This window comes from Chelonia mydas, chromosome 12 (assembly GCF_015237465.2).
Source record: "Chelonia mydas isolate rCheMyd1 chromosome 12, rCheMyd1.pri.v2, whole genome shotgun sequence".
Classification (NCBI taxonomy): Eukaryota; Metazoa; Chordata; order Testudines; family Cheloniidae; genus Chelonia; species Chelonia mydas.
The window spans coordinates 1407915-1434669 of NC_051252.2; the positions used below are offsets into that span (position 1 = coordinate 1407915).

A 26755-nucleotide genomic window follows, 5' to 3' on the forward strand; every position below is an offset into this window, starting at 1 on the left:
ATGGCAAATGCTCATCTGGGTGTCTGTGGGCAAGTCATCATATCTCCCTGTGCTTTAGTTTTTCAATCAGTAATATGAAGTTACTATCTCTCTTGTGGGGCTGTTCATAGAATCATAGAATATCAGGGCTGGAAGGGACCTCAGGAGGTCATCTAGTCCAACCCCCTGTTCAAAGCAGATTTATTTGGGCATAAGCTTTCATGGGTAAAAAACCCACTTCTTCAGATGCATGGAGTGAAAATTACACATACAGGCATAAATATATATTGGCACATGAAGAGAAGGGAGTTACCTTACAAGTGGAGAACCAGTGCGGACAAGGCCAATTCAGTCAGGATGGATGTGGTCTACTCCCAATAATTGATGAGGAGGTGTCAATACCAAGAGATGGAAAATTGCTTTTGTAGTGAGCCAGCCACTCCCAGTCGCTATTCAAGTCCAAATTGATGGTGTTAAGTTTGCAAATGAATTGTAGCTCAGCAGTTTCTCACTGAAGTCTGTTTTGAAGTTGTTGGGTTTTTTTGTTGAAGAATGCTTTTGTAGGACAGAGAAGGCAACGGGGTTTGTTACACGGATTGGTTCCTGGGTTAGTGTTTCTGTGTTTCCACGCCACCATCAACCTCAGCCTGGACCAGTCCACACAAGAGATCCACTTCCTGGACACTACAGTGCAAATAAGTGATGGTCACATAAACACCACGCTATACCGGAAACCTACTGACCGCTATACTTACCTACATGCCTCCAGCTTCCATCCAGGACACATCACATGATCCATTGTCTACAGCCAAGCCCTAAGATACAACCGCATTTGCTCCAATCCCTCAGACAGAGACAAACAACTACAAGATCTCTATCAAGCATTCTTAAAACTACAATACCCACCTGGGAAAGTGAGGAAACAGATTGACAGAGTGAGACTGGTACCCAGAAGTCACCTACTACATGACAGGCCCAACAAGGAAAATAACAGAACACCACTGGCCATCACGTACAGACCCCAGCTAAAACCTCTCCAGCACACCATCAACGATCTACAACCTATCCTGGAAAACGATCCCCCACTCTCACAGGTCTTGGGAGGCCCGCCAACCTGAAGCAAATACTCACCAGCAACTACACACCACACCAGAGAAACATTAACAGCCCCTTGCCAGGCTGCCTCCAGGAAACAAACTGGAAGGTAAAGGAAGACTGCAAGCCCTGGAGCCTAAGGGCTGATTGATTAGTTTTATGGTAAGTTGATGGACTGGGCTAATTTGAGCTGAAAAGAGCAGAGCCTGTTTGCAAAAGATGGCCCATCACAAAGGGACGACACACAGAAACTTTGACAGGGCTCCTCCTCTGGAAGCTGCTTACTGGATGTGCTACATGTCTGTGTGCGCAGATCTTTACCTGCGTCGCATCCCACAAAGTTTGACTCTCAGGCCTCTGCCCTTGCTCACGTTATCTCTGGCTGGGCTATTCAAGGGTGCGTCACGGAGTTAGGTACCCAATCTCATTGACCAGCAGTAAGCGCTGGAAGTCTAACTCTCGTACATATCTTTGAAAATTCCAGCTTTAGCCTTTAATCTTAATGACCATCTTGATAACGCTATTCAGTTGTGTATATATCACTGGTGGGGACATTTTCTTATGTATCCTGCACATTCAAGGTAGCTTTATTTAACACAAGAATGGACATACTGGTTTTGTGTACTTTAAATCTTCGAATTTCTATTAAATGTAAAAAATAAGACTTTAAGGTTATGGTATAAAATTGTTTAAATAAATATGTATAGCTATAGTGTGTGCTACTGGTTAGCAAAAGGAAGCACAAAATGTAGTGAAAAGTCTATATAAAATGTGGATTAAGGCAGACAACCGGCGTGACGTTCCCTTATGGTGTTATCTGGACCGGTGATCTGCTAGGTCACTCCAATCCTTGACTCTGGGAGCCAGCCATACCCTGCTCTGCTGTGAGAACCCGCACTCCTGGGAGGTCCACACACAGCCTCTGACATGTAAACTGCTCCAAGCATGTGAGTGAGCACTTTTGGCCAACCACTGCTTGGATTGTGCAACCGAATGATACTAGCCAATATCTCCGGTCCCAGACACAACCTTGGGAACCTCCATCTTGCAGTTATGCACGCTGGACGCTGCAAGCTTATATGAGTTCGTCAATTTAACAAAATCATTTATATGTACCAGGCTTGTTATCCCAAGGGGAATCTCTGACTCGCTTCAAACCAAATGCACTGCTTCAGGTAGAATAAACAAACAGATTTATTAACTACAAAGATAGATTTTAAGTGATTATTAGTCAAAGCACAAAAAGTCAGATTTGGTCAAATGAAATAAAAGCAAAATGCATTCTAAGCTGATCTTAACACTTTCAGTGCCCTTACAAACTTAGATGCTTCTCACCACAGGCTGGCTGGTTGCCCTTCAGCCAGGCTCTCCCCTTTGATCAATGCTTCAGTCGCTTAGTGTGGTGTCTGTATTTGTAGGTGGAAGAGAGAGAGAGCATAGCAAACATCTCTCCCTTTTATCATGTTCTTTCTTCCCTCTTGGCTTTGTCCCCCCACTTCAGGGTCAGGTGAGCATTACCTCATTGTAGTCCCTGACTGACCAAGGGAAGCGGGGTGACTTACATGTTTTTAAGCCATGAGGACACATTTAAGCCTCATAACAATATACGTGAAATTACAACCCATAACATTACTATAACAACAATGCTCAGTGCATCATGAGCCTTCCGAAGACACCCACCATGACAAACTTTGCATTGGATACCACACAATCATATTATAAGGATGAACATGGGGGTGCAGGGTGTTCCCCCGAGATACAGTGTCACAATCAGCATCGAAAATTTCAGCCCCCATGGCTAAAGCTGGGCAAACTAGGAAAAAAAGGTCTTGTAATGCGAAGTGTTGGGTGCTCCCAGCCCTGCCTATACTACATACACTGACACCTTTAGTGACCCCTCTCTGTCTGCCCTTTTGAGACAGATGGATCTTTGGGAGATCTTACTGTGTTAAGTTCCTGTATCACTGTGGGCCGGGGACTGTATCTAATTCCATGCGGGAGGAGGACTACAGCTCCTCCTGGAACTAGAACAGTGGGGGATGACTAGGCAGATTCACTCAGAGCAGTACCACCACCTGAGGAGGATCACATATACTAGTTCACCACTGAAATCTCTAGAGACCAACAGACGAAGAAAGGACTTTTGGATATATAGCCTGAGTTTAAACTGATTCAGGCCTTCTTTCTGTTCCAACAAACTGATGGCACTTGCTCTCCGAGGGGCCCCCATCCTTCCTGGATATGTTGGAAGGACCCCATAAGACTGATGGGTGACCTCTGGTAAGTATTTAACATGCATATAGGAACTTTTATTGTTTTTATATGTATTCTCCTTGATGCTTATTGCCTTAAGAATAAATGTGCTAACTTAGAAAGAGCTGTGTTGTAAATTATAACCGGTGGCCATTATATAAGCCATCAGAGAGAAAGCAAAGTGCAGACGCAGGCCTGTTTAGGCAGTCTGGCTTGCTGGGGATATCACAGTGTAGGCAGGGAACGGTGCAGCTTGGAAAAACCCTGGTCAAGAGGGAAAGAGATGTGGGTCTCTGCCCAAGAAAGGTGATGACTGGAAGCCTAGAGTGGGTGCCCTCAAGGGATCACAAAGGGGGAATACAGGTGCAGTTTCCCTGAACTACTACAATATACACTGACATCTTAACTCCTCTCTGTCCATCCTTTCTACTTCCCTTGACCAAAAAAACATGTGGATTCACCCCAACTTCCTTTGGCTAAATGGACTTGAGGATGAGACACTTACATCTGAGAGGTTCCAGAGCAGCAGCTGTGTCAGTCTGTATCCGCAAAAAGAAAAGGAGTACTTGTGGTACCTTAGAGACTAACACATTTATGTGAGCATAAGCTTTCGTGAGCTACAGCCCACTTCGTCGGATACATGCATCTTTTCTAGAATCTGGCCCCTTCATAGAATCAATCATAGAATATCAGGGTTGGAAGGGACCTCAGGAGGTCATCTAGTCCAACCCCCTGCTCAAAGCAGGACCAATCCCCAACTAAAATCATCCCAGCCAGGGCTTTGTCAAGCCTGACCTTAAAAACCTCTAAGGATGGAGATTCCACCACCTCACTAGGTAACCCATTCCAGTGCTTCACCACCCCCCTAGTAAAAAAGTTTTTCCTAATATCCAACCTAAACCTCCCCCACTGCAACTTGAGGCCATTGCTCCCTGTTCTATCATCTGGTACCACTGAGAATGGTCCAGATCCATCTCTTTGGAATCCCCTTTCATGTTGTTGAAAGCAGCTATCAGATCCCCCCTCACTCTTCTCTTCTGCAGACTAAATAACCCCAGTTCCCTCAGCCTCTCCTCATAAGTCAAGTGCTTCAGCCCCCTAATAATTTTTGTTGCCCTCCGCTGGACTCCTTCCAATTCTTCTACATCCTTCCTGCAGTATGGGGCCCCAAACTGGACACAATACACCAGATGAGGCCTCACCAATGCCGAATAGAGGGGAACGATCATGTCCCTTGATCTGCTGGCAATTCTCCTCCTTATATATCCCAAAATGCCGTTAGCCTTCTTGGCAACAAGGGCACACTGTTGACTCATATCCAGCTTCTCGTCCACTGTAACCCCTAGGTCCTTTTCTGCAGAACTGCTGCTTAGCCACTCGATCCCTAGTCTGTAGCAGTGCCTGCGATTCTTCCGTCCTAAGTGCAGAACTCTGCACTTGTCCTTGTTGAACCTCATCAGATTTCTTTTGGCCAAATCCTCTAAGTTGTCTATGTCCCCCTGTATCCTATCCCTACCCTCCAGCATATCTACCACTCCTCCCAGTTTAGTGTCATCTGCAAACTTGCTGAGGGTGCAATCCACGCCATCCTCCAGAGCATTAATGAAGATATTGAACAAAACCGGCCCCAGGACCAACCCTTGGGGCACTCCGCTTGATACCGGCTGCCAACTAGACATGGAGCCATTGATCACTACCCGTTGAGCCCGACGATCTGGCCAGCTTTCTATCCACCTTATGGTCCATTCATCCAGCCCATACTTCTTTAACTTGCTGGCAAGAATACTGTGGGAGACCGTATCAAAAGCTTTACTAAAGTCAAGGAATAACATGTCCACTGCTTTCCCCTCATCCACAGAGCCAGTTACCTCACCATGGAAGGCAATTTGTTTAGTCAGGCATGACTTGCCCGTGGTGAATCCATGTTGACTGTTCCTGATCACTTTCCTCTCCTCTAAGTGCTTCAAAATTGATTCCTTGAGGATAAGCTCCATGGTTTTTCCAGGGCCTGAGTTGAGGCTGACAGGCCTGTAGTTCCTCGGATCCTCCTCCTTCCCTCGTCTCTGTCCCGGTCTGCTCTAGGAGTGGCCTCTTCACACAGCATCAACATAAAGGTAGGAAAAGAAGCGTGCCACCTGGAAACCCCTTCCCCTTTCTCTCCCTGCCTCATCCATTCTCTCTCAGTCTAAGTCTTCCCTCAGAGCATCTTTTCTCCTTTAATGTCTTTCTTACCATTTACTAACACACTATTTAGCTCTGTAACTGTATTTATTATCAGTGGAAAGTTTTCGGGATACAATTTGCATTAAAGATGCTACACACAATAAAATGTTACTGTTTAATGACTCTGTGAAAACATCTGTACCTCAGAACCTGTAAATTCTATTCAACGTGGTTGGCTCAAGACTATCCTTCAGGGAGAAAAAAGCCAGCCCACATACTTGATTTGGTTTCTTTTTGTATTTTTATACACTTAGTATCCAGAGATGGAACTCTCATGCACCATCATAAACACGTCTTTCATATGAGTGTATTCTGCTGAGTAAAACTAAGGGAATACAAACGCAGCAGATTCTCAGGGTTATGAACTGACCAGTCAACCACACACCTCATTTGGAATTAGAAGTACGCAATCAGGCAGCAGCAAAAACTAGGGGCTGGAGGGGAGAAAGCCAAAACAGGGCTGTGCTAAATGTAAACTACTACAAATAATAATAATAAAAAAAAGGGGGAAAGTTTAAAAACTAAAAAGATTTGACAAGGTAAGGAAACTGTTTCTGTGCTTGTTTCATTTAAACTAAGATGGTTAAAAGCAGCATTTTTCTTCTACATAGTAAAGTTTCAAATAAGTCAACGTTCAGTTGTAAAATTTTGAAAGAACAACCATAATGTTTTGTTCAGAGTTGCAAACATTTGTGTTACGAACAGCCTCCATTCCTGAGGCGTTTGTAAGGTTCTACTGAGGTTCTGTACATTAACAGGCATCAGTGTTTTATGCAGCAGACATAACAGGGCTAGCGTTAAGATGACAAGGATGACCAGTAAGTAGGAAGCTAGTTACCAGGTCAAATAAGCTGTAAGAAAAGGGCATAATACTGAGAAATATATAATTGATAAAGAAGTAGTTGGCTGGACCTTATCAGTCCAGTAAGGACAGAAGGAAAAGCTCTGGCTACTAACACATTGTCAGTCCTCAGTGAGCTGATAAAGGACCATTGATAGGGACCTTACCCACCATTTGTCACCACCAAAGCAGCAGCACATTGCACCAAGAAAGCCTGGGAGCTGTCAAAGCAGCTGCAGCAGCAGGTGTTGGGGAGAAGGCCAGGCTGGACTCCCTTTCTCCCCCACCCCCCTGGACACAACACATGGCCTCATCAGCCCATCCCCTACTCTGGAAGCACCATGTTAGGGGCTTATTCCTTCGCCCACTCACTTCCCTGGTCCTTCTTGCTTGAACAGAGAGCAACAATACCCGAAGTCCAAAGGTGCAAACAATTCAATGTTTATTGGGGTGAACTCCCAGCAAGCAATGATTCCAATTTCCTTCCTTAATGTCCCCCTTCCCAGCTCTGACACCACAGAACCTTGCCTGTGTCCCTGTTCCCATTCCCCCCTTTAGCAAAACATGATTCCAATTCCCCCACCCCCATTCCCTGTTCCCATTCCCCCCTTTACTTCCTGATTGACTGCAGACTATATAGTAAAACTTGAGTTCTGCTTAGCTATACCTTAACCAATCATTTTACTGAAATTTAATTAACCAATGCTAACATATTGTAACATGATTATCTTACCAATTATATCCCACCACCTCAGTTGGTTTACACTGAACAAAATTATTTATACAGCAGATAGAAACAATCACAGAACCAGACAGAGATTATACAGACAAACAATACGGAGATGGGGACTACAGTGACAGAACAACAAAGAAATGAGGATTTCACATCCCAGCTATTGATAAGTGAGTTCTTGCCAGACAGGAAACTAAGTCTCCTTTTACATCTTCTAGGCACTTCCCTTTCTCTGGAGGCGATCGGCATTATCAGGGCATGATTGTATTCCTAACAGCCCAATAGCACCTTCTTTCAATGCACTTTGGAATGTAAGGATGTGACCATACACTTCCCAGCTTATGGCTGCCTCAGCTGCTTAGCCAGAGGCCTTAGCCTAAGATCAGGGCCTCAGACTGTCACAGTAAGAGAAGGCCCTTACACTGGCAGACGATGATTTTGATTCTTTCTTTTATATCTCTATAACTAGCCAAGTGATAAACATATACCTAAATTCTTGAAGTATAGGCCTTTGCAGACAGGCTGAAATATCTATATCCTAACACACCATATGGAGTGGGAGATCCTGCCTCCTCCCAGGATGAGCTGTGCCAGACCAGAGTCCTCCAACCATTTCCTGGTCCCAGCAGCCCATCCCTTCCACGGAATAAACAGCCTTCTGAGGCTGCCAAGTCAAGCAGTCAAAAAGTTACAAAATGCCAGCTGTTGGATTGCCCGTGAAACCTTAATTCAGGCCCCCTTGAGCATATGCATGTACTTTAAGTACATGATCACATTCTGTTTTTTTCTGCACGACCCCTGCCTGACTCCCCAGGAGTTATGTACAAGGAAACAGAATTAAGGATGTGCAGGCCAACTGTAACTCTAGCTTTCCCTAACTTTCTAGTGCTTGACTTTGCAACTTAAAAAATGTTCTTTTAAGGTAGTTTTTGGTATGTAATTTAAATGTATCATGACAATGTCTGCAGTTACATTTGATGGAAGAAAACAAAAATCAAAGGGCTATAAACTGTCCTGGTTCAGAGCATGAGACAGCCACTAATTGATAGGGGGTTAGGAAGACACATTCCCCTTAAGGGCAGGTTATACCATAATTGCCCAGTGCAGAATTGCTTACATCTTTCTCTGGCGCTGGCCACTGTCAGAGTTTGGAGACTATTTCCACACTGTTTTGCCCACAGCAGGAATAACAAACTTGATGGATTTTAGGGGGACATGGCTAATAAAATGAGGCAAGGGAAGTGCCAACTGAGAACTAATTAACCAAACATGCTGTGGCAGATCCACTGAGTCTGAGGGGATACCTCTGAACTGCCTCTCTTTCCCAACCTGAAGTTCTGACCTCTGGGTCAGTGTGAGACAGCACAAGGATACTAGAGCCGAGGGTGGTTTGCCTACAAAGCCAACCTTGCTTTTAGAGAATCAGGGAAGATACTGAGCTCTGAAAAGACCAAGAAAAGCAGAAATAGCTCAATAAGAAAATAAGCCATGATCCAAATCAGGTAGAATAAAATGTGAAAGATAGCTGATTAAGTCAGGCAGGATGGTGTTGGTCCTGCTTTGAGCAGGGGATTGGACTAGATGACCTCCTGAGGTCTCTTCCAACCCTAATATTCTATGATTCAGCTACTACAACCCTCTTTTGTAGGGACAGCAAGGACCAAATTCAGCCTTGGAGTAAGTGGGAGCAATTCCCACGGACATCAGTTACTCCTACTTATAGCAGGGCTGTATTTGGCCCTTTGTCACAAGACTGCAAACTCCTTAGTGCAACGGTTGTCTTTGTTTTATTATTCAGGGACAAGCTCACTAATGCGGATGCTAAATAAATAATATGGTAACAATTTCCTATTTCCATCTGCTGGCAAGCGTCTGTAATAATCACTGGGAGGGCAGGTATATTAGGGAAACCGGAGAATTGGCATTGGGAATGAAATTGTAATGCCAAAGTTCTATCAATTTCCCAGCCACATCCCTATGGGACAAAAACTGCTTTCACAGGATACAATATTCTGGGATTTGTTCTTTTGTACAGATGAGAAATGAAACATTAAATCCATTGTGCCTTGCGTTATGAGACTTGTGTGAAATACTTGGTTCTGCTAGGATTTGTATACAATACAAAAATCTGGCATGCTGTCATGGTCCTGTACCAGACATGGACTGGCTACAGAGCTTGCTTCTTAGTGAGATACACACCAGATATTCACCATAAGATCCCATAATGTTCTGCCAGGTGTGGCTGTTATGAGCTTAAAGAAGGAATTTTACGCACAGCACCACCTAATAGCTGAACAGTATAATACAAAAAAAAAAAAAAAAAAAAAAAAAGGTGTACTTGTGGCACCTTAGAGACTAAAAAGAAAAGGAGGACTTGTGGCACCTTAGAGACTAACCAATTTATTTGAACATAAGCTTTCGTGAGCTACAGCTCACTTCATCGGATGCATACTGTGGAAAGTGTAGAAGATCTTTTTATACACACAAAGCATGAAAAAATACCTCCCCCCACCCCACTCTCCTGCTGGTAATAGCTTATCTAAAGTGATCACTCTCCTTACAATGTGTATGATAATCAAGTTGGGCCATTTCCAGCACAAATCCAGGTTTTCTCTCCTGTCCCCCCCAAACCCACTCTCCTGTTGGGGGGAGGTATTTTTTCATGCTTTGTGTGTATAAAAAGATCTTCTACACTTTCCACAGTATGCATCCGATGAAGTGAGCTGTAGCTCACGAAAGCTTATGCTCAAATAAATTGGTTAGTCTCTAAGGTGCCACAAGTACTCCTTTTCTTTTTGCGAATACAGATTAACATGGCTGTTACTCTGAAACCTTAGAGACTAACGAATTTATTTGAGCATAAGCTTTCGAAACCTTGTGCTCAAATAAATTTGTTAGTCTCTAAGGTGCCACAAGTCCTCCTTTTCTTTTTGCGAATACAGACTAACACAGCTGCTACTTTGAAACCTGTCATTATGCAAAGTATAATACAGTTTATCATTCCATTAAATCTCCCCTTTGAAGTTCTACATTCCTACCATTTACACTATCTTTGAAATTCAGTAAGTATCAGTCTGTTCAGTGTCTGTGACTCCCTCTGGTTGTCTAAATGCACAACCCAAACACACAACAACTTGGTCATCCGACTGTCCATTAGTTGTAATGACTAGCTGTGGTCAGTCCTGGGTCCTTGAGTCATCATTTTGTTCTGCATCTGTAGCGTTTGCTCTGTTGATTGTTCTTTCTGAAGAATAAACTAGATGCCCCCAGTTTCTGTTGAACTCTCCACTGTCTGTCTCTATCATACTATCTGGGCACTGAATTCTTTCTTTTTATGTCAGGTGGAGTTGTCCATCCTTTTTCCCATCCAATTTGACATGAACATGGTCACCAGGCTCTAGACCTAGCAGTTCTCGAACTCAGTGATATCTGTTGTAAAAATGTTCATAAACTGTCTTTTAATATTTTTATCCATTTTGGCTACTCTCTTCATATCTGGCCATTTGGGAGATAGATTCCCAGCCCAAAGTTGAAACAGTAGGTCTGAGTTGTCGTCCGATCAGGTGTTGTGCTCGACCATATCCAGTAGCTGCTATTGGGGTTCATTTGTAACTCAGGAGAGCAAAGAAATGCATTTTCCTACTGTAGAATTTTCTTGGCTATCTGCACAGCTCTCTCAGCCTCTCCATTTACTTGTGGGTATTATGAGCTGCTAGCAACATGATCAAAATCATATTTTGTTTCGAATTACTTAAATTCTGCTGCAGTGAATTGTGGTCCCTTATCCGTCACTAGTTGTTCAGGAATATCAAAGTGCACTTCAGTTTCTCAATAACACTGCAACGTGTTATGACTTTCAAGTACATGATTTCTATATACCAGAAAAATAGTCCACTACAACCAGGTCCTCTGATGATGTCCTCTGAATTTCCATCAATCTGCAGCTAATCTCTTCCCAGGTCCCTCTGATAGAGGTGTTTGTACATTGTATGATTCAACATGGTCTCTTAAGTTGATTAGTACTGGATCATCTTTCAAAACTCCAATTCATCAAATCCTCTGTCAAATTCTTCCACCTTTTCATTAAATCCATCATGACTGCCATGCTGTAACTAAGAAGGTTGTTGGTCTTTGATCCTTTGCATGTACTCTGAATGCATAATTTTTGTCTTCATAAGCTCTTTCTGTGGTGAAGTGGCCCACGCAATTCAGAATACCACTAGGGCTAGTCAAAGCTTTGTCAAGTGTCTTCACCTCTGAAAGGGGTTGAAGGTGATTGTAAGACCCTTTTGAAATAACTGTGATGTGAGTTTTAAAGTCAATAGTCTTGCCATGAATATTCAGTTTCACTCTCCAGGTAGGCTCTAGGTCATCACAAGTGATAGATCCCAGTAAGAATAGCTATTGATTGACTGACTGACTGTCTGTAACGAGTCAACTCCCTGACTGCTTTGGTGCAGCAAACAGCTGTAAATTGTCAATTTCTTCTTCGAGTGCTGTTCCTGTGGGTGCTCCACTCTAGGTGTCGGTGTGTCCCGGTGCCGTTGATCGGAGATTTTCGGTAGCAGCGCCTGGTTGGGATGCAGGCGCTCAGTTGGTATCTCCCATCTCATTGTAATCTTCCTGAGTGCCTGCATCCCGCATCCTCCTCAGTTCCTTCTCAACCATCCCTGGCTGAAGACGGGACTCAGGGCAGTGCTACTTCTCTTCCCTGATCTCTGTAGCAAAAAAGTAACAAAGAATACAGAAATAGTTATTAGTTACATCCCAGTTGTTTCCCTTCCTTTAGTGTAGTTACATAGTTAGTTACTTAGTTAAAAAACAAACAAACAAACAAACAACAAAAAAACCTTTTCACTTCAGGCTTGTCTCCTGCTGAGACACTCTCCCTTGCCATTTCTAGATCATAATGCCAGGGGCTTCAGGATTCAAAAAGCGTGTTTCCCGTCAGGACTCCATGCCATGGTCCGATGGGCACTCACAGTGTGTGAACTGCCTCGGGGAAACCCACATCCCTGCAAAGTGCCTCCGCTCTACGAGCCTCAAGTCAAGGGCTCGGCGCGACAGGGACCTGCGGCTTTCGGAGACGGGGAAAGTTAAACCTGCTCCTACACGCTCCCCGGCCAGATCTGAACCAGTGGGGAGCATTGCTTCACCCTCTTTGGAACAGAGGCGAGAACCACAGCAGTCTCATAGGAGAGACTCTGACAAGGGTAAAGGGTCTCCCACGAGATCCTTACCCTCTGTGCTGACCGGGCCACAGGCAGGTGCCTCAGCTCTTTCTAAAGCCTCAGCCACGGCTCCCGCAGACAGCAGAGGCAGGAACCCGACCTCCCGTACCGGGAAGGTTTCTGCAGCACCAAGCGCCTCAGCACTAAAAATAGCTGCAGGGCCGGCTGTGCACTCTGCCCCGGTGCCGACAAGGACGTCAGCACTGACCCCCTCTCCGCTAAAAATAGCCGCGGTGCCAACTGCGCGCTCTGCCCCGGTGCCGGGAGAATGTCGTCACTGAGCCTGCCTCCTGCCCCGGCACCAGCCGCGGACCCCCTGCAGGGCACCTCCAACAGACCCGCGGCACCGCTGACACTTTCACGTTCACTCGCTAATGCGCGAGAGCACAGTCCAGGCTGGGTGCAGCCTAGGGAGCAGGAGCAGCAGTTCCTCACTCAATGTGACCTCTCAGTGCCACCTGAGCCTAACTCTCCGCTCCTGGATAGACAGGGCTCACTCTTCGAACAGCCACTCTCACCACCTGCACTGACTACCTTCACTGACAGTGAACCCGATACACAGCAGCAGGCAGAGTTCTCCCCACCTGCCTCTCCTTCTCCACCGGACCCTCTTCCACCTCAGGCTACGGTCCACAGCTACCAGCCTCAGTTTCCCTACTTTCCCTCCCCTCCCGCCCCCTGTGGACTGCACCTGGGTTCTCCTACTCTGTGCCTGGGCCCCAGTGGTACCCTTGGCCACATCCTCCTACCACTCATCCTCAGACCTCTTCGACGAAAACACTACCTGCTTCTGTGTCTCGATCTCCAGCTCCGTCCACTTCTAGAGTACCTGAACCCCCTCCTGAGAATGTGAGCTACGAACCATATCCTGACTCACCGAACCCTAATTCTTCATCTGCTCCAGACAGAGCCCTCTCCCCGCCCCCGCCTCCACAGAACATGGACGACTGTAAACAATTTCAAGAGCTTTTCAAGAGGGTGGTACTCAGTAAAGACATCCCCCTAGAAGAGGTTCAGGAGACACAACACAAACTCCTCAGAATCCTTCAACCCTCTGCACCCTCAAAGATCGCGCTCCCTATAAATGAAGCACTAGCGGAACCAGCTGACACTCTCTGGCAAACTCCAGCTTCTTTATTACCTACCTGCAGAAAGACCGAACGTAAATACCATGTTCCTGCTAAGGATGCTGACTTCCTATTTTCTCACCCACAACTGAACTCTCTCGTCATGGATGCAGTCGCACAAAGGACGAAACAGCCACAATATCGGCCCACCCTGCAAGACAAGGACTTGGGTCACAAGGTTTACACGTCCTCCACTCTACAATTCAGGATTGCAAACTACTCTGCACTCCTCGCCAGCTATGACTTTGATAACTACAATAAACTTTTTGAATTTGCCTCCTACATTCCAGAGGATAGGAGAGCGGACTTTAAATCAATTCTGAGCAAAGGCCAATTGATTTCCAGAATGGCCCTACAAGCCTCTTTAGACACGGCGGACGCAGCAGCCCATACTACTGCAACTGCTGTGGTTATGCGCAGATCTTCATGGCTTTCTGCATCTGGCATCCCTAAAGATCTCCAGACCAAAGTGGAGGACCTCCCCTTTCATAAAGACAAACTATTTTCCAAAAAAACTGATGAACTACTTCACACTATGAAAGATTCTAGAGTGACACTGCACTCCGTGGGTATTCACCCATCTCTTCCCAGGAGACAACGATACCAACCTTACCAAAGACCACACACACAACAATATTATCGGCCTCAACCCAAACCATATGACGTAAATAGGAATCGCTCTAGACCCCCTAAGCGCAAACAAAATCAAGTTCAAGCAACCACCTCCCACCCATCCGGGAATAAACAACAATTTTGAAACGTTGGTTGAGGGTCTGCATGACCACCCCTTGATTCCACAACCTACTTGCCCATTTGGCCACTGGCTCCAGAGTTTCCAACATGCCTGGCAGCGTATTACACAGGATCACTGGGTCCTCGAAATAGTTCAGTCCGGTTACTCTATCCCATTCATAACCTATCCTCCTACCCTTCCCCCTTCCCCGTCCCTCTTCAGGGACCCCTCTCACGAGCACCTACTTTGCATAGAAGTGGCTCACCTTCTCCAGCTAGGCGCAGTGGAACCTGCAACATCGAGGGAAAGGGTTCTACTCCCATTACTTTCTGACCCACAAAAAGACCGGGGGATGGAGGCCTATACTAGATCTACGCTGACTGAACAAATTGGTGAGGATACAAAAATTCAAGATGGTCACACTGGGCACAATAATTCCTGCACTGGATCAAGGGTACTGGTTCACAGCCCTCGACCTACAGGACGCTTATTTTCATATATCAATTCATCCAGCTCAAAGACACTTCCTACAATTCACAATCGGTCATGACCATATTCAATAAAGAGTTCTTTCTTCCTTTTGGCCTCTCCACAGCGCCAAGAGTCTTTTCCAAAACTCTAGCCATGGTCGTGGCTCACCTCCACAAACATGGGATCACGCTTTTCCCCTACTTGGATGATTGCCTCATCAAGGGCAACTCCTATGGCGAGACACTTCAAGCTACCCATTTTGCCATCTCCCTCTTTCACAGCCTAGGCCTCCAAATAAACATCCAAAAATCGACCCTGACACCTACACAACACATCGAGTTCATTGGAACTCATCTCAACTCAAGCCAGAGCAGAGCCTCGCTCCCATATCAGAGATTCCTTGCTATCACACAGCTCACATGTACGCTCTCTATTCGTCCCAGGACACAAGCAAGAATCTGTCTACAGCTCCTTGGTCACATGGCAGCCACCACCTTCGTGGTCCAGTTTGCCAGGCTACACATGAGATGTCTTCAGGGCTGGCTCAACTTCAATTTCAAACCCAAAAGACACACCTTAGGGACGCTGCTAACTCCTCCTCCCAATGTTCTAGCTTCCCTACATTGGTGGACAAGACCAGAAAACCTCTGCACGGAGGTTCACTTCCAGCAACGATCCCCAACACTCATGCTCACCACGGACGCTTCCCTAATCGGCTGGGGAGCGCATCTAGGGGGACACAGGGCACAAGGCCGATGGTCCGCATCAGAGACGCGCCTACACATAAATCTTAGAGCTCAGAGCAGTGAGGCGAGCATGCCTTCACTTTCTTCCCCTCATAAAGAACAAATCTATTCGGGTCTTAACAGACAAGATAGCATGTATGTACTACATCAACAGACAAGGGGGAGCCCGATCACATTCCCTATGGATGGAAGCCATCCAACTTTGGAATTGGTGCATACAACATCAAATACAAATCATCACTTCCTATCTACCAGACTGCCAAAACACTACTGCCGACGCACTCAGCAGACACTTCTCAACAGAATACGAATGGGAACTGCATCCCGCAGTACTTCAACAGCTCTTCTCCCTCTGGGGTATCCCGTCAGTAGACTTCTTTGCCACAACCCAGAATCGAAAATATCGGCTGTTTTGCTCCAGAGTGGGACTCGGGACTGCATCTGTAGGAGACGCGTTCCTCATCCCGTGGAACAACTCTCTCCTCTACACCTTCCCACCAATCCCTCTGCTACACAGGGTTCTTTGGAAGATCGTAGACGACAAGGCCTGGGTCATCCTTATTGCCCCGGCTTGGCAGAGACAGACGTGGTATCCTTACCTACTCCGCATGTCCTCCTGTTATCCATGGGCTCTCCCCAAAAGACCAGATCTCCTTTCCCAGGACAATGGATGGGTTCTTCACCCGCAGCTCCAAAAGCTCCACCTGACAGCCTGGTTCCTTCATGGTTCTAAACCCATGAACTAGCCTGTTCCGAGCAAGTCCGATACATCCTCCTGCACAGTAGAAAAAACTCCACTCGTAAAACTTACCTGCAGAAGTGGAAGTGTTTTGCCCTCTGGTGCTCATGTAATCACTTAATGCCCAATATGGTGACCCTCCCTAACATTCTAGACTACCTCCTGAAACTAAAACAGGATGGACTTTCGCTCAGCTCCACCAAAGTACACCTGGCAGCACTTACCACCTTACATGACCTGTTAGAAGGTTATTCACTCTTTACCCACCCCACCATAAAACGATTTCTCACGGGCCTGCAAAATTGCTACCCTGAAATTTACCCAACGGCAGCTACATGGAATCTTAATCTCGTTCTTCACGCTCTCATGAAACCTCCATTCGAGCCTTTGGCTACCTCCTCTCTTCTCCATATGTCCATGAAGGTAGCTTTCTTAGTTGCAATAACATCAGCAAGGAGAGTAGGTGAAATAAGCGCCCTGATGGCCCACCCTCCCTACACAATCTTCTCCAAAGACAAAGTCACTCTGAGACCACATCCTGAATTTCTCCCTAAGGTAGTATTCACCTTAACCAACAAATATACTTGCCTACTTTTTATCCCAAACCTCACAAGACTCCACACGAGGCATCCCTACATACTCTCAACGTCAGGCAAGCAATTGCCTTTTAGTTAGACAGGACTAAGCCATTTCGTAAATCTCCATGACTCTTTGTCTCCATCACCGAAAGATCGAAAGGTACGGCTATCTCTAAACAACGTCTGTCCAAGTGGTTCTCTGACTGCATCAGATCCTCTTACCATATTCAAAATATTCAACCGCCCGAAGGCATTAGAACTCATTCCACTCGAGCTGTGTCGACATCTGTTGCCTTCCTACATAACATACCCATTTCTGACTTCTGTAGAGTGGCTACATGGTCATCTGAACACATGTTTGCCAAACACTATTCTATCACGCAAGATACCACAGCAGACACCATAGTAGGCCATACAGTACTCTCTACAGTACTCACTGCAGCATCTCCAAAGTCCCACTGACCATAGTGGGTACTGCTACACATTCACCTAGAGTGGAGCACCCACAGGGACAGCACTCGAAGAAGAAGGGGAAGTTACTCACCTTGCAGTAACTGAAGTTCTTCGAGATGTGTGTCCCTGTGGGTGCTCCACTCCCCACCCTCCTCCCCTCTACTTTGGAGTACTAGTATAATCGCGCCACAGTAGAGAAGAAACTGAGGGGGGGGCGGGATGCAGGTGCTCACGAAGATTCCAACGAGATGGGAGATACCAACTGAATGCCTGCGTCCCGACCAGGCACTGCTACCGAAAATCTCCGATCAATGGCGCCTGGACGCACCGACACCTAGAGTGGAGCACCCACAGGGACACACATCTCGGAGAACTTCAGTTACTGCAAGGTGAGTAACTTCCCCATTTTCTGCATTTATTACACCGTGCACCTCTGTCTGGACAGACATCTCTTGGAATATGACTTTTTCCATACCTTGAGCATGCAGGCTAGAATTTGTCCCTCTGGTCCTGGAGTTCTCTCTCCTTGCCACATAGGTTTTATGATGATGAGTTTTAACACTCAAGTATCTTTATAGCTTCTAAGGTAGTTTCAGGTTTTTCAGGTTTCCCCCTACCTTTTGGTCTGTTGTTTGACTAGTTCAAACTGCTTTGCTTTCTGTATAGCTATGGCTAGGATCAAGTCTGTCTTCAATTGTAGCTGCTGTGAAAGATTTATCATCTGTTAACCCAATAACCATCCTGTCTCTGATACTGTCATGTTTTTTGCATTCCCCAAATCAGTTTTCAACCAATGTATATGTGACAGGTTGGATCACAGAAAACCCTTTGGGAACTGCCAACTGATATACTGGGACTACCTCTAAGCCGTTTCCCTGCCAGCTTGGGACTCCAGAACCTTGCCTGCTTGAGCCAGACAAGCTAGCCTGCTACAAACCCAGACCCAGGTCTGAACCATGTCCCCTAACAGCTGCAGGCTTAACTGGAAAACAGCTTAAGAAGTGTTTCTGTCTCCAACACTCAGATGCCCAGCTCCCAATGGGGCCCAAACCCCAAATAAATAGATTTTTCCATGTATAAAGCTTATACAGGGTAAACTCATAAATTGTTCACCCTCTATAACACTGATAGAGAGAGATGCACAGCTGTTTGCCCCCCAGGTATTAATACTTACTCTAGGTTAATTAATAAGTAAAAAGTGATTTTATTAAATACCAAAAGTAGGATTTAAGTGGTTCCAAGTAAGAAAAGATAGAACAAAGTGAATTACCAAGCAAAATAAAATAAAACCCGCAAGTTTAAGCCTAGTACAGTAAGAAAACTGAATATAGATAAAACCTCACCCTCAGATGTTTCAGTAAACTTCTATCACAGACTGGAGGCCTTCCTAGTCTGGGCACAATCCTTTCCCTTGGTACAGCCCTTGTTCCAGCTCAGGTGGTAGCGAGGGGATTTCTCATGACTGTAGCCCCCTTTGTTCTGTTTCACCCCCTTATATAGCTTTGGCACAAGGCGGGAATTTTTTGTTTCTCTGCATCCCCACCCCTCCTTCTAAATGGAAAAGCACCAGGTTTAAGATGGATTCCAGTACCAGGTGACAGGGCACATGTCCTGTGAGACCCCAAGCCTTCATTCCTCCCAGCCTGACTCACAGGAAGGCCTGCCTGCAAACAGAGCCATCCACAGTCAATTGTCCTGGTTGCTGAGAGCCATCAAGATTCCAAACCACCATTAATGGCCCACACTTTGCATAATTACAATAGGCCCTCAGAGTTATATTTCCCATTTCTTTTTCAGATACAAGAATGATACATACGTACCAATACGATGACCACACTTAGTAGATTATAAGCTTTGTAATGACACCTTACAAGAGACCTTTTGCATGAAGCATATTCCAGTTATATTATATTCACACTCATTAGCATATTTTCATAAAATCATTAGAGTGCAACGCCACAGTATGCAGACCTCTTATAAAACATTCAACATTTTCCCCTGGCTCATGAATTCTCTGGTGAAAACGTGCTCTTTCATAAACCACATTTCTCTAAGGTATAAAGTATGCATCAAACACAGCTAGAACCCTTTCACAGTCATCTTTGTGTCATCAGTTAAAGTCAAAGGATTTAAAGAGATGCTCTGCATGCTTCAGCATAGCAAAAATTAAAGATGATACCTATATATCTCTAGGATTTTTGTGTGGAACTTATTTGCAATTACAAATCTTGCAAAATACGGGGTCCAGTCTATCCATTTGTCAAAGCAGAAGTTCTCTGGGCATTGAAGAGTGGCATGCTGATGAGATCCTGCAAACTTTGTTCCTTTGTTCCTTCTTTTTGCAACCTTTGTTGCTTTTTTCCTTCTGTTTCTGTTCTCCTTTGGTTGTAGCTTACTTCTGACTCCATGTCATGTTCCTGTACCAGATATGGCTGACTATGAAGCTTGCTTCTGAGTGACCTACACAACAGATGTGTTCATCATAAGATCCTTAATGTCCTGCCAGGTATGGCTGTAGTAAGCTCAAATAAGATATTTTCTCATACTGCCACTGTGACCAGAATCCCAGGGGAGCCATACTGTGGTCACTCAATTAGGGTAAACTGCAAAGAATGGATCAGACTATCCCCAAAGCTGGTGGATATTCCAATACTTAGATTTACCAAGCAAGCACAAAATAGCTTCTATAATACCTTACTGGTACCCAGCTTTAGCTGACAACACAGTGCCCTTAAAGCATCCCAGCCTTAAGCCTCCACCCAGACCCCCCAAGTCAAATATGATGAGGACTACTGACAATCTTATTCATCATATAAGAAGGTTCTACCAATCCCAAAGGATCGGACACATTGCCTCCCAGGTTAATGAATATTTCAGATCTTACCCAAATACACACTTACAGCTAATCCTTATTAACTAAACTAAAATTTATTAAAGAAGAGAGAGAGTACTCGTTAAAAGATCAGTTTACGTACAGACATGAGTACAGTTCTGAGATCAGATTCATAGTGGAGATGGTGAGCTTCACAGTTGCAAAGAGTTATTTTAAAATTAGTCCATAAGTTATAGTCCAATGTTGACAATCAGGGTGATCCAGATGGAACTGGAGATCTCAGTCTTACGACTCAACCTTTCCCCGCATGAAGCATCAAGCAGAAATGATATAAAAAGGATCAGGACCCAAGATATCTTTATACAGTTCCAGGCCTTCTTTTGACAGCTCGGAGTCCTTAGGCGAACAATAGGCAATCATGGAGACTTTGAAGTAGACCTATTTCCTAAGCTTCACCAGTAATTAGCTACAGGGATAAACAAAAAGCAATTGCCTGTTTCCCACAATTCGCAGGTGATTTGATATTCATTTCAAAGAGATATGAATACAGTGATATCACTATTTTTACAGTTCATTTAAACGTTAGGATCTCCTTTTGCTCTCTGAATTAACGGACTACAGCATAGCTAGGACCTGTTTGATTACACGGTTAACCCCTACCAATATATATGTATAAACGTACAAAAACACAAACACCATCTACCAATATGTCCCTAAAGGTTGAACCTGGGTCATTTAGCCTGGGAGCTGCTTAACCCTTTCTGGCCATGGGTCACGGCCTGACCGAACAGTAGAACAGAGAGACCAGCGGCCTTGCGGCACCTCAGAGACTCACACATTTACCTGAGCACGAGCTTTGGCGAGCTGCCTCGGATGAAGGGAGCTGCGGCCCACGCTCAGATAAAGGTGTTAGTCTCGGAGGTGCCGCAAGGCCGCTGGTCTCTCTGCGGCTAGGGGCCGAGGCTGCGGCTCTGGAGGCCGGCACAGCAGGTTCAGCAGCGCTACCCACCACGCTGGCCCCAACACCTCTCTTAGTCACACGCGCTCCCCCCGCAGCATCACGTGACCGCACCGTTTGGATTAACGACCTTCGGGCCCGGCCGGCCGCCGCTCCCGCCCAGTGTGACCGGACAGCGCACGGGGCAACGGCGGCAGCGGCCCGCGCCCCCCCACCGGGCTCTCCGCCCCCCGGCCTGCCGCTGCGGGACGCGGCCGACCCGAAGGCGAGAGCTCGGGGCTCGCGGGCCGGCGGGGCCCGGGGGTCTCAGAGCCCCGCGCGGGAGGAGGCGGAGCTCAGGCCCTGCGCGCGGGAGGAGCGAGCGCATGCGCGGCGCGCTGATCCTGACAAGGCCGGGCCGCCCGCGCCAGAGAAAGGGGCGTGTCTCTGCGCTGGGGGCGGATCTGTCCAGGCCCTGGCGGCCCCCCCCCCGGCTGCGCGGTGGCGTCATCCCGCGGCGGCGCGCTGATTTGCATACGCGCTGCGTGCGGTGGGGCGGCAAGCGGGCTGGAGGGTGTCGGATCCAAGATGGCGCCGTGCGGACGTGTCCGGAGCCGCTGGCCAGGCCCGCTGGCGCTGCTGCTGCTCTCGCTCTCGCTCGCGGCCGCGGAGCCGGCCGCAGGGGGGCCCGGCCTGGGGCCAGCTGGCCCGGGCGCCCCGCAGCAGGTCCCGGCGGGCGGGCCGGGCCCCGGGGGCCGGGGGCCCCGCGGCGGCTCCAGCGGGGGGTGGAAGCTGGCGGACGAGCCCGCCTGCCGCGAGGACGTGAGCCGGGTCTGCCCCAAGCACAGCTGGGCCAATAACCTGGCCGTGCTGGAGTGCCTGCAGGACGTGAGAGAGGTGGGCGGCCGGGGGCGGGCGCGGGGAGTTGCTAGCCCGGCAGGGCGCCTGGCGGCTTGGCAGGAGCTGAGGGCGCCGGGGGGGGGCGAGAGGGACAGGCAGGGTCTGCTCGCGGCGTGCGTCGGCAGGAGGGCGCAGCACGCGTGGGGCGCCTGCGGGCCGGGTGAGAGCCTGCAGAGGGAGCGCGCCGCGGAGGGCAGCAGACCCTGGCCGTGCCTCTGCGCCTGCTGGGCTGGGAGCACTGGCCGTGGTGCTGCTGGCGGGGAGGGGAGTGTGGTTCCTGGGGGGGCACCCTCCCCTCTGATTTAGAGCTGAGTCCCTGACGGCACCACGATTACTCCTTTGGTGTTTAAATTGCAAATGCCGCTGAATGATGACAGTGTGTAGGGCAGTGATTCTCAACCAGGGGTACATGTATCCCTGGGGGTACACAGAGGTCTTCCAGGGGCTACATCAACTTATCTAGATATTTGCTTGGTTTTACATCAGGCTACATAAAAAGCACTAGCAAAGTTAGTGCAAACTAAAATGTCATACGTACAATGACTTGTTTATACTGCTTTTATACACTATTCATTGAAATGTAAGTGCAATATTTATATTTCAGTAGATTTATTTTATAACTGTATGGCATAAATGAGAAAGTAGGCAACTTTTTCAATAGTAGTGTGCTGCAACACTTGTATTTTTGTGTCTGGTTTTGTAAGCAAGTAGTTTTTAAGTGAGGGGTAACTTGAGGGTACACAAGACCAATCAGATTCCTGAAAAGAGGTACATTTGTCTGAAAAGGTTGAGAGCCACTGGTGAAGGGCAGCACAATTGTATGTATTGTTTTGTGTAGAGGTAGCCGGACTTGATCCCCCTTTTGTCAGTTAACTTAATTCTGTACTTGACCTCTGTTTAGAGCTTTTATCTTTTGATAGCTTGATGGTAATTATTACACTGTGTATATTCATAATTGTGCTGCTCATACCACAAATGGGGTTTCAGGTGTTTTGATAGAATATCCAGAATATGGCCATATTTTTCTTGGTCACAGAATTCTGGATTGATGCCTTTATTAAACTAAGTCATGTCAAGCTATCATTCATTCAGTTTGGTCCTTATTTGTTTGTACAGTTACTAGGATTGGGGAAGGATTAGGTGTGTGTTAAATGTATTTGAACTGCTGTCTAGTAAATTTAATTGAAAAAAGGCGTACCTCATGTTGTTTGTCTCATGTCCCCTTTCGGGTCTTTAGCCTACGGGCTGGGAAGGAATCCCCTTCCTCTATCCAATGTACAGCAGTAACCGGTTAGGTGCATTGTAGTGGTTCTCTTTTCTTTGAAACACTGGGTATTAGACTGCTGTTTGGAGACAAGGTACTGGAATTGCAGGATCTGTTTTCTGACTCATATGTCAGTTCCTGTTGAATGTGCATCATACTGTATTTTTCATCTGTACACATTAGGTCTGTTTCACTAGCTTAAATTAATGGCCAGTAAATTTAGAAAGAAGAAATTATTACTTCCTAATGTAGCTATTGGGATTAAAAACTGTCGCTGAACTTAATTTTTATTAGAAGCTTTCTATGGTAAGAGAAGGGCAGTCATTTCTCTTGCTTCTCGATATACAGTGCTGCACAACTGGCCTGGGTGCACTGAAGGTTTTGCTTTCCTCTGAAGCACCAGGTAACATCAACTTCAGGAAGGAGGATACCAGATGGATTGCATGAACCTACAATCTATTCAGAAGAGTGGCTTGTCCATTTGTTTCATTTTTTCTTACTCCCTTCAAACAACAACTGGGCTTTTAACATTGAAAGAATTTTATTTCCTCCCTTAAGTTTATCTAATATATGTTTTTGATGGATGGTAAGCTGAGCAGAGGAATAAAAGCATGGTCTGGGATTTTGATAACCCTATAAGTGGGGCCCTTTCTTTTGTTGACTTGTGATTTTTACTGCTGTAGTAAAACAACTTGGTGAACATGTGTGGTGGTTTTATGTCTGCCTCTTATTTTTCTATAAGTGCCCATATATGTACCCCATTTATGAAGCTGCGGTACTAGTAAGAAGTCTGGAAGAGCAATCAAAAGCTATATGCTCAAAGCATATTGGCAGCAAAATCCAGCTGTGTGATAGATTCCTGTTTGAGTGAGAGAAGAGTCGGGTTGCATTGAGTTCTCAATTTAACAAAAAGCTTTTTGTCTTCTGTAATTGACAGTTACACGTTGTGAAACAAAGTTACTATTTCCCCATGTTTCCATCCCCCCACCCCCCACTGTTCCTCAGACGTTCTTGTCAACTGCTGGAAATTGCCCACCTTGATTATCACTACAAAAGGTCCCGTCCCCCCTCCTGCTGGTAATAGCTCACCTTAAGTGATCACTCTCGTTACAGTGTGTATGGTAACACCCATTGTTTCATGTTCTCTATGTATATAAATCTCCCCACTGTGTTTTCCACCGAATGCATCCGATGAAGTGAGCTGTAGCTCACGAAAGCTTATGCTCAAATTTGTTAGTCTCTAAGCTGCCACAAGTACTCCTTTTTGCGAATACAGACTAACACAGCTGCTACTCTGAAACCAAAGGTTACTTAAATGAACTCTCAAAAAATAAGACACAAGCACCATATCATCTGTGGGCAAACACTTTTCACAAAATAATCACTCCATATCTGACCTCTCAGTCCTCAGCCTCAGAGGAAACCTGCACAAGTCCTTCAGATGATGACCCTGGGATCTTAAATTCATAATTTTGCTGAAACTAAAAATCGTGGATTTAATAAACACTGGATTTATGGCTCATTACAACAATCTGTAATCCAGTCATCGCCCTTTTTTGTTCTGTGACTGCAGAGGTGTTACCTGGCCACTTCACCTTGAATTGTCTCTTACGATATGCATTTAGTACTTGTGCTAAACTATCTGTTCCACCTTCTGTTTAGCTGTGACATTCGGATTACCTTTCCTGGACCTGAAGAAGAGCTCTGGGTAGCTCAAAAAAGAGTGTCTTTTTCACCAACAGAAGTTAGTCCAATAAAAGATATTACCTCAACCACCTTGTCCTGCTAATTATAGGGGGTATCATGCACCATGACATTTCTTCAGATTTGACTAATGAGTTGTAATGTATCAGTAAAAAAAAGAGTAGTACTTGTGGCACCTGCTCTGCATTTTTACGTGCAGTGTGTTTAGCCGTATTCTGCATTCTTTTTCTTTTACTGTTAAATGGCCTTTCACCGTGGCTCCTTATCTGTCTTCAGATTTTATACTGCTGCCAGTCACCATAGCATCTCATTGCCTTCTACAAAAAATCAATAGCATTATTAGCAAAGTCCCTAGCAGACAGACTTCATGGAGTTTCTGGTTTTGACTTTTGGAGTAAAATCCCTGTGTGGACTGGCTTTGGTGTTTTGTTTAGTTTTTTTAAAAAAAATATTTTTGAGGGGAAGTGTTGGGGCATTTTGACTTTTAAAAATCAATCACTATCTTCCAGTGCCTATGGAAAGTACTGCTTTGCTAGCTCTGGAGACTAAGGGAGCTTGTTCCAGTGTCCTTGTGTTCCGGAGGTTTACCTCCTAACTCCATTGTTGTGTTTTTGCTGTATGATGTTCTCAGCCCCAGAAAGACTTCAGTGGTTCTTTGCATATGTAGGTCTGTACATCTGTGTAGCTTGAAGCACTTTGAAGTGAAAGTTGTTAAATAAACACAATACATTTCTATCCACCATGTAGCTGCAATAGGAGTCAGTTGTGCCAGTTTCCCCATATCGGCCTGGTAATATCAGATCTGAAGCTCTAGGAAGCACCTTCAGGGAGTGCTGGGGGAGGAGGGGTGAGGTTAGCTAAGTTCCCTGTAAGCCACGTGGCTGCACAGCAGGTTTCTTAGCGGCGTGCAGGTGCTCGGGGAACCCGCCCGGGGACCTGGCACAGCAGGGGCGTCCTTACCCAGGCTCCAGCTTAGCCTGGCGCTCAACCTGCTGCGGCTTGGGCAGCCCGAACCCAGCTCTGAACCTGTGGGCCCAGCCCTGGAGCTGCCGTGGTGGGGAGAGGTGCCTCTCCTATTCCCCACCCTCCCCATCCCAGCCCAGGTGCTATGGGGAGAGAGAGAGAGCTGGGAGGAGCCCTCTCTCCCCGCTGTAGACCCAGAGCATCTTCCTGCATCCCAAACCCCTCATCCCTGGCCCCACACCAGATCCCGTATCTCCAGCCAGAGCCCTCACACCCCTGCATCTCAACCTTCTGCCCCAGCCCTGAACCCCTTCCCATGCTCCAAACCCCTTGGACCCAGCCCCACCACATAAATTTTGTTATGTGCACCAATATGAAGGTGTCACACATCACCTCCATATTGGTACACATAACAAAAATTCATTCTGCACATGGGTGAGAAATATTAGAGGGAACACTCGAGGTCAGTCCTTATGATCTGTTCAGTACTTGGTGCCTCTGATAAGTAACGGTATTTTGTGAAGTGGAAATATGTGCTAAGAACTGTCTTCATTTCTCTTTCGTTATCAGAGCTAGCAGATATCAGTGACTTATGGTTAGCCTCATTAGGGTGGGCTTGTACCATTGGCTTAGCAATGACAGTGATCACTTCCTAAATTAAAAAAACAAAACACCCAAACAAACTAAGATTCTTTCTAACCTTAAATTAGAAGTTTTTGCTATTTAGTTAAGCTGTCTTTCAGGGTTAATTAAAAAACATGACATGTCTCAAGATGGTATAAAATAACTTTTTACAGATATAGCCCATTTTTGTGTTTTACCATGGGTTACTAACCCCTTCCTATTGTTTTATACCACTCAATTGATGCCTGAATGGGATTTTTGGGAGGTAGCACGTTTTAGAGAAGCCATACTGTTTTTGGGGTAGACACTTGTTGCTCCTCCCTTTCAT

The 26755-nt window shown here is 46.1% G+C and overlaps 1 protein-coding gene and 1 long non-coding RNA gene across 2 annotated transcripts in view; one reads left to right on the forward strand and one right to left on the reverse strand.

Annotated features, from left to right (window-relative positions):
* Nucleotides 1-9995: 9995 nt before the first annotated feature.
* LOC114020931 lies at nucleotides 9996-21372 on the reverse strand. The gene is made up of 3 exons (XR_005222264.2): nucleotides 20879-21372; nucleotides 19023-20501; nucleotides 9996-11842 (listed from the first exon to the last, which is right to left on the reverse strand). It is a non-coding gene; the product is annotated as an uncharacterized LOC114020931 (long non-coding RNA).
* A 154-nt stretch (nucleotides 21373-21526) lies between these two features.
* GLG1 (golgi glycoprotein 1) overlaps nucleotides 21527-26755 on the forward strand; it is a 187538-nt gene continuing 182309 nt past the window's right edge. Inside the window, exon 1 of the mRNA XM_037877969.2 lies at nucleotides 21527-21869. Coding sequence (XP_037733897.1) covers nucleotides 21561-21869 — 309 coding nt within the window. The 5' untranslated portion in view covers nucleotides 21527-21560. The remainder of the gene's footprint in view (nucleotides 21870-26755) is intronic.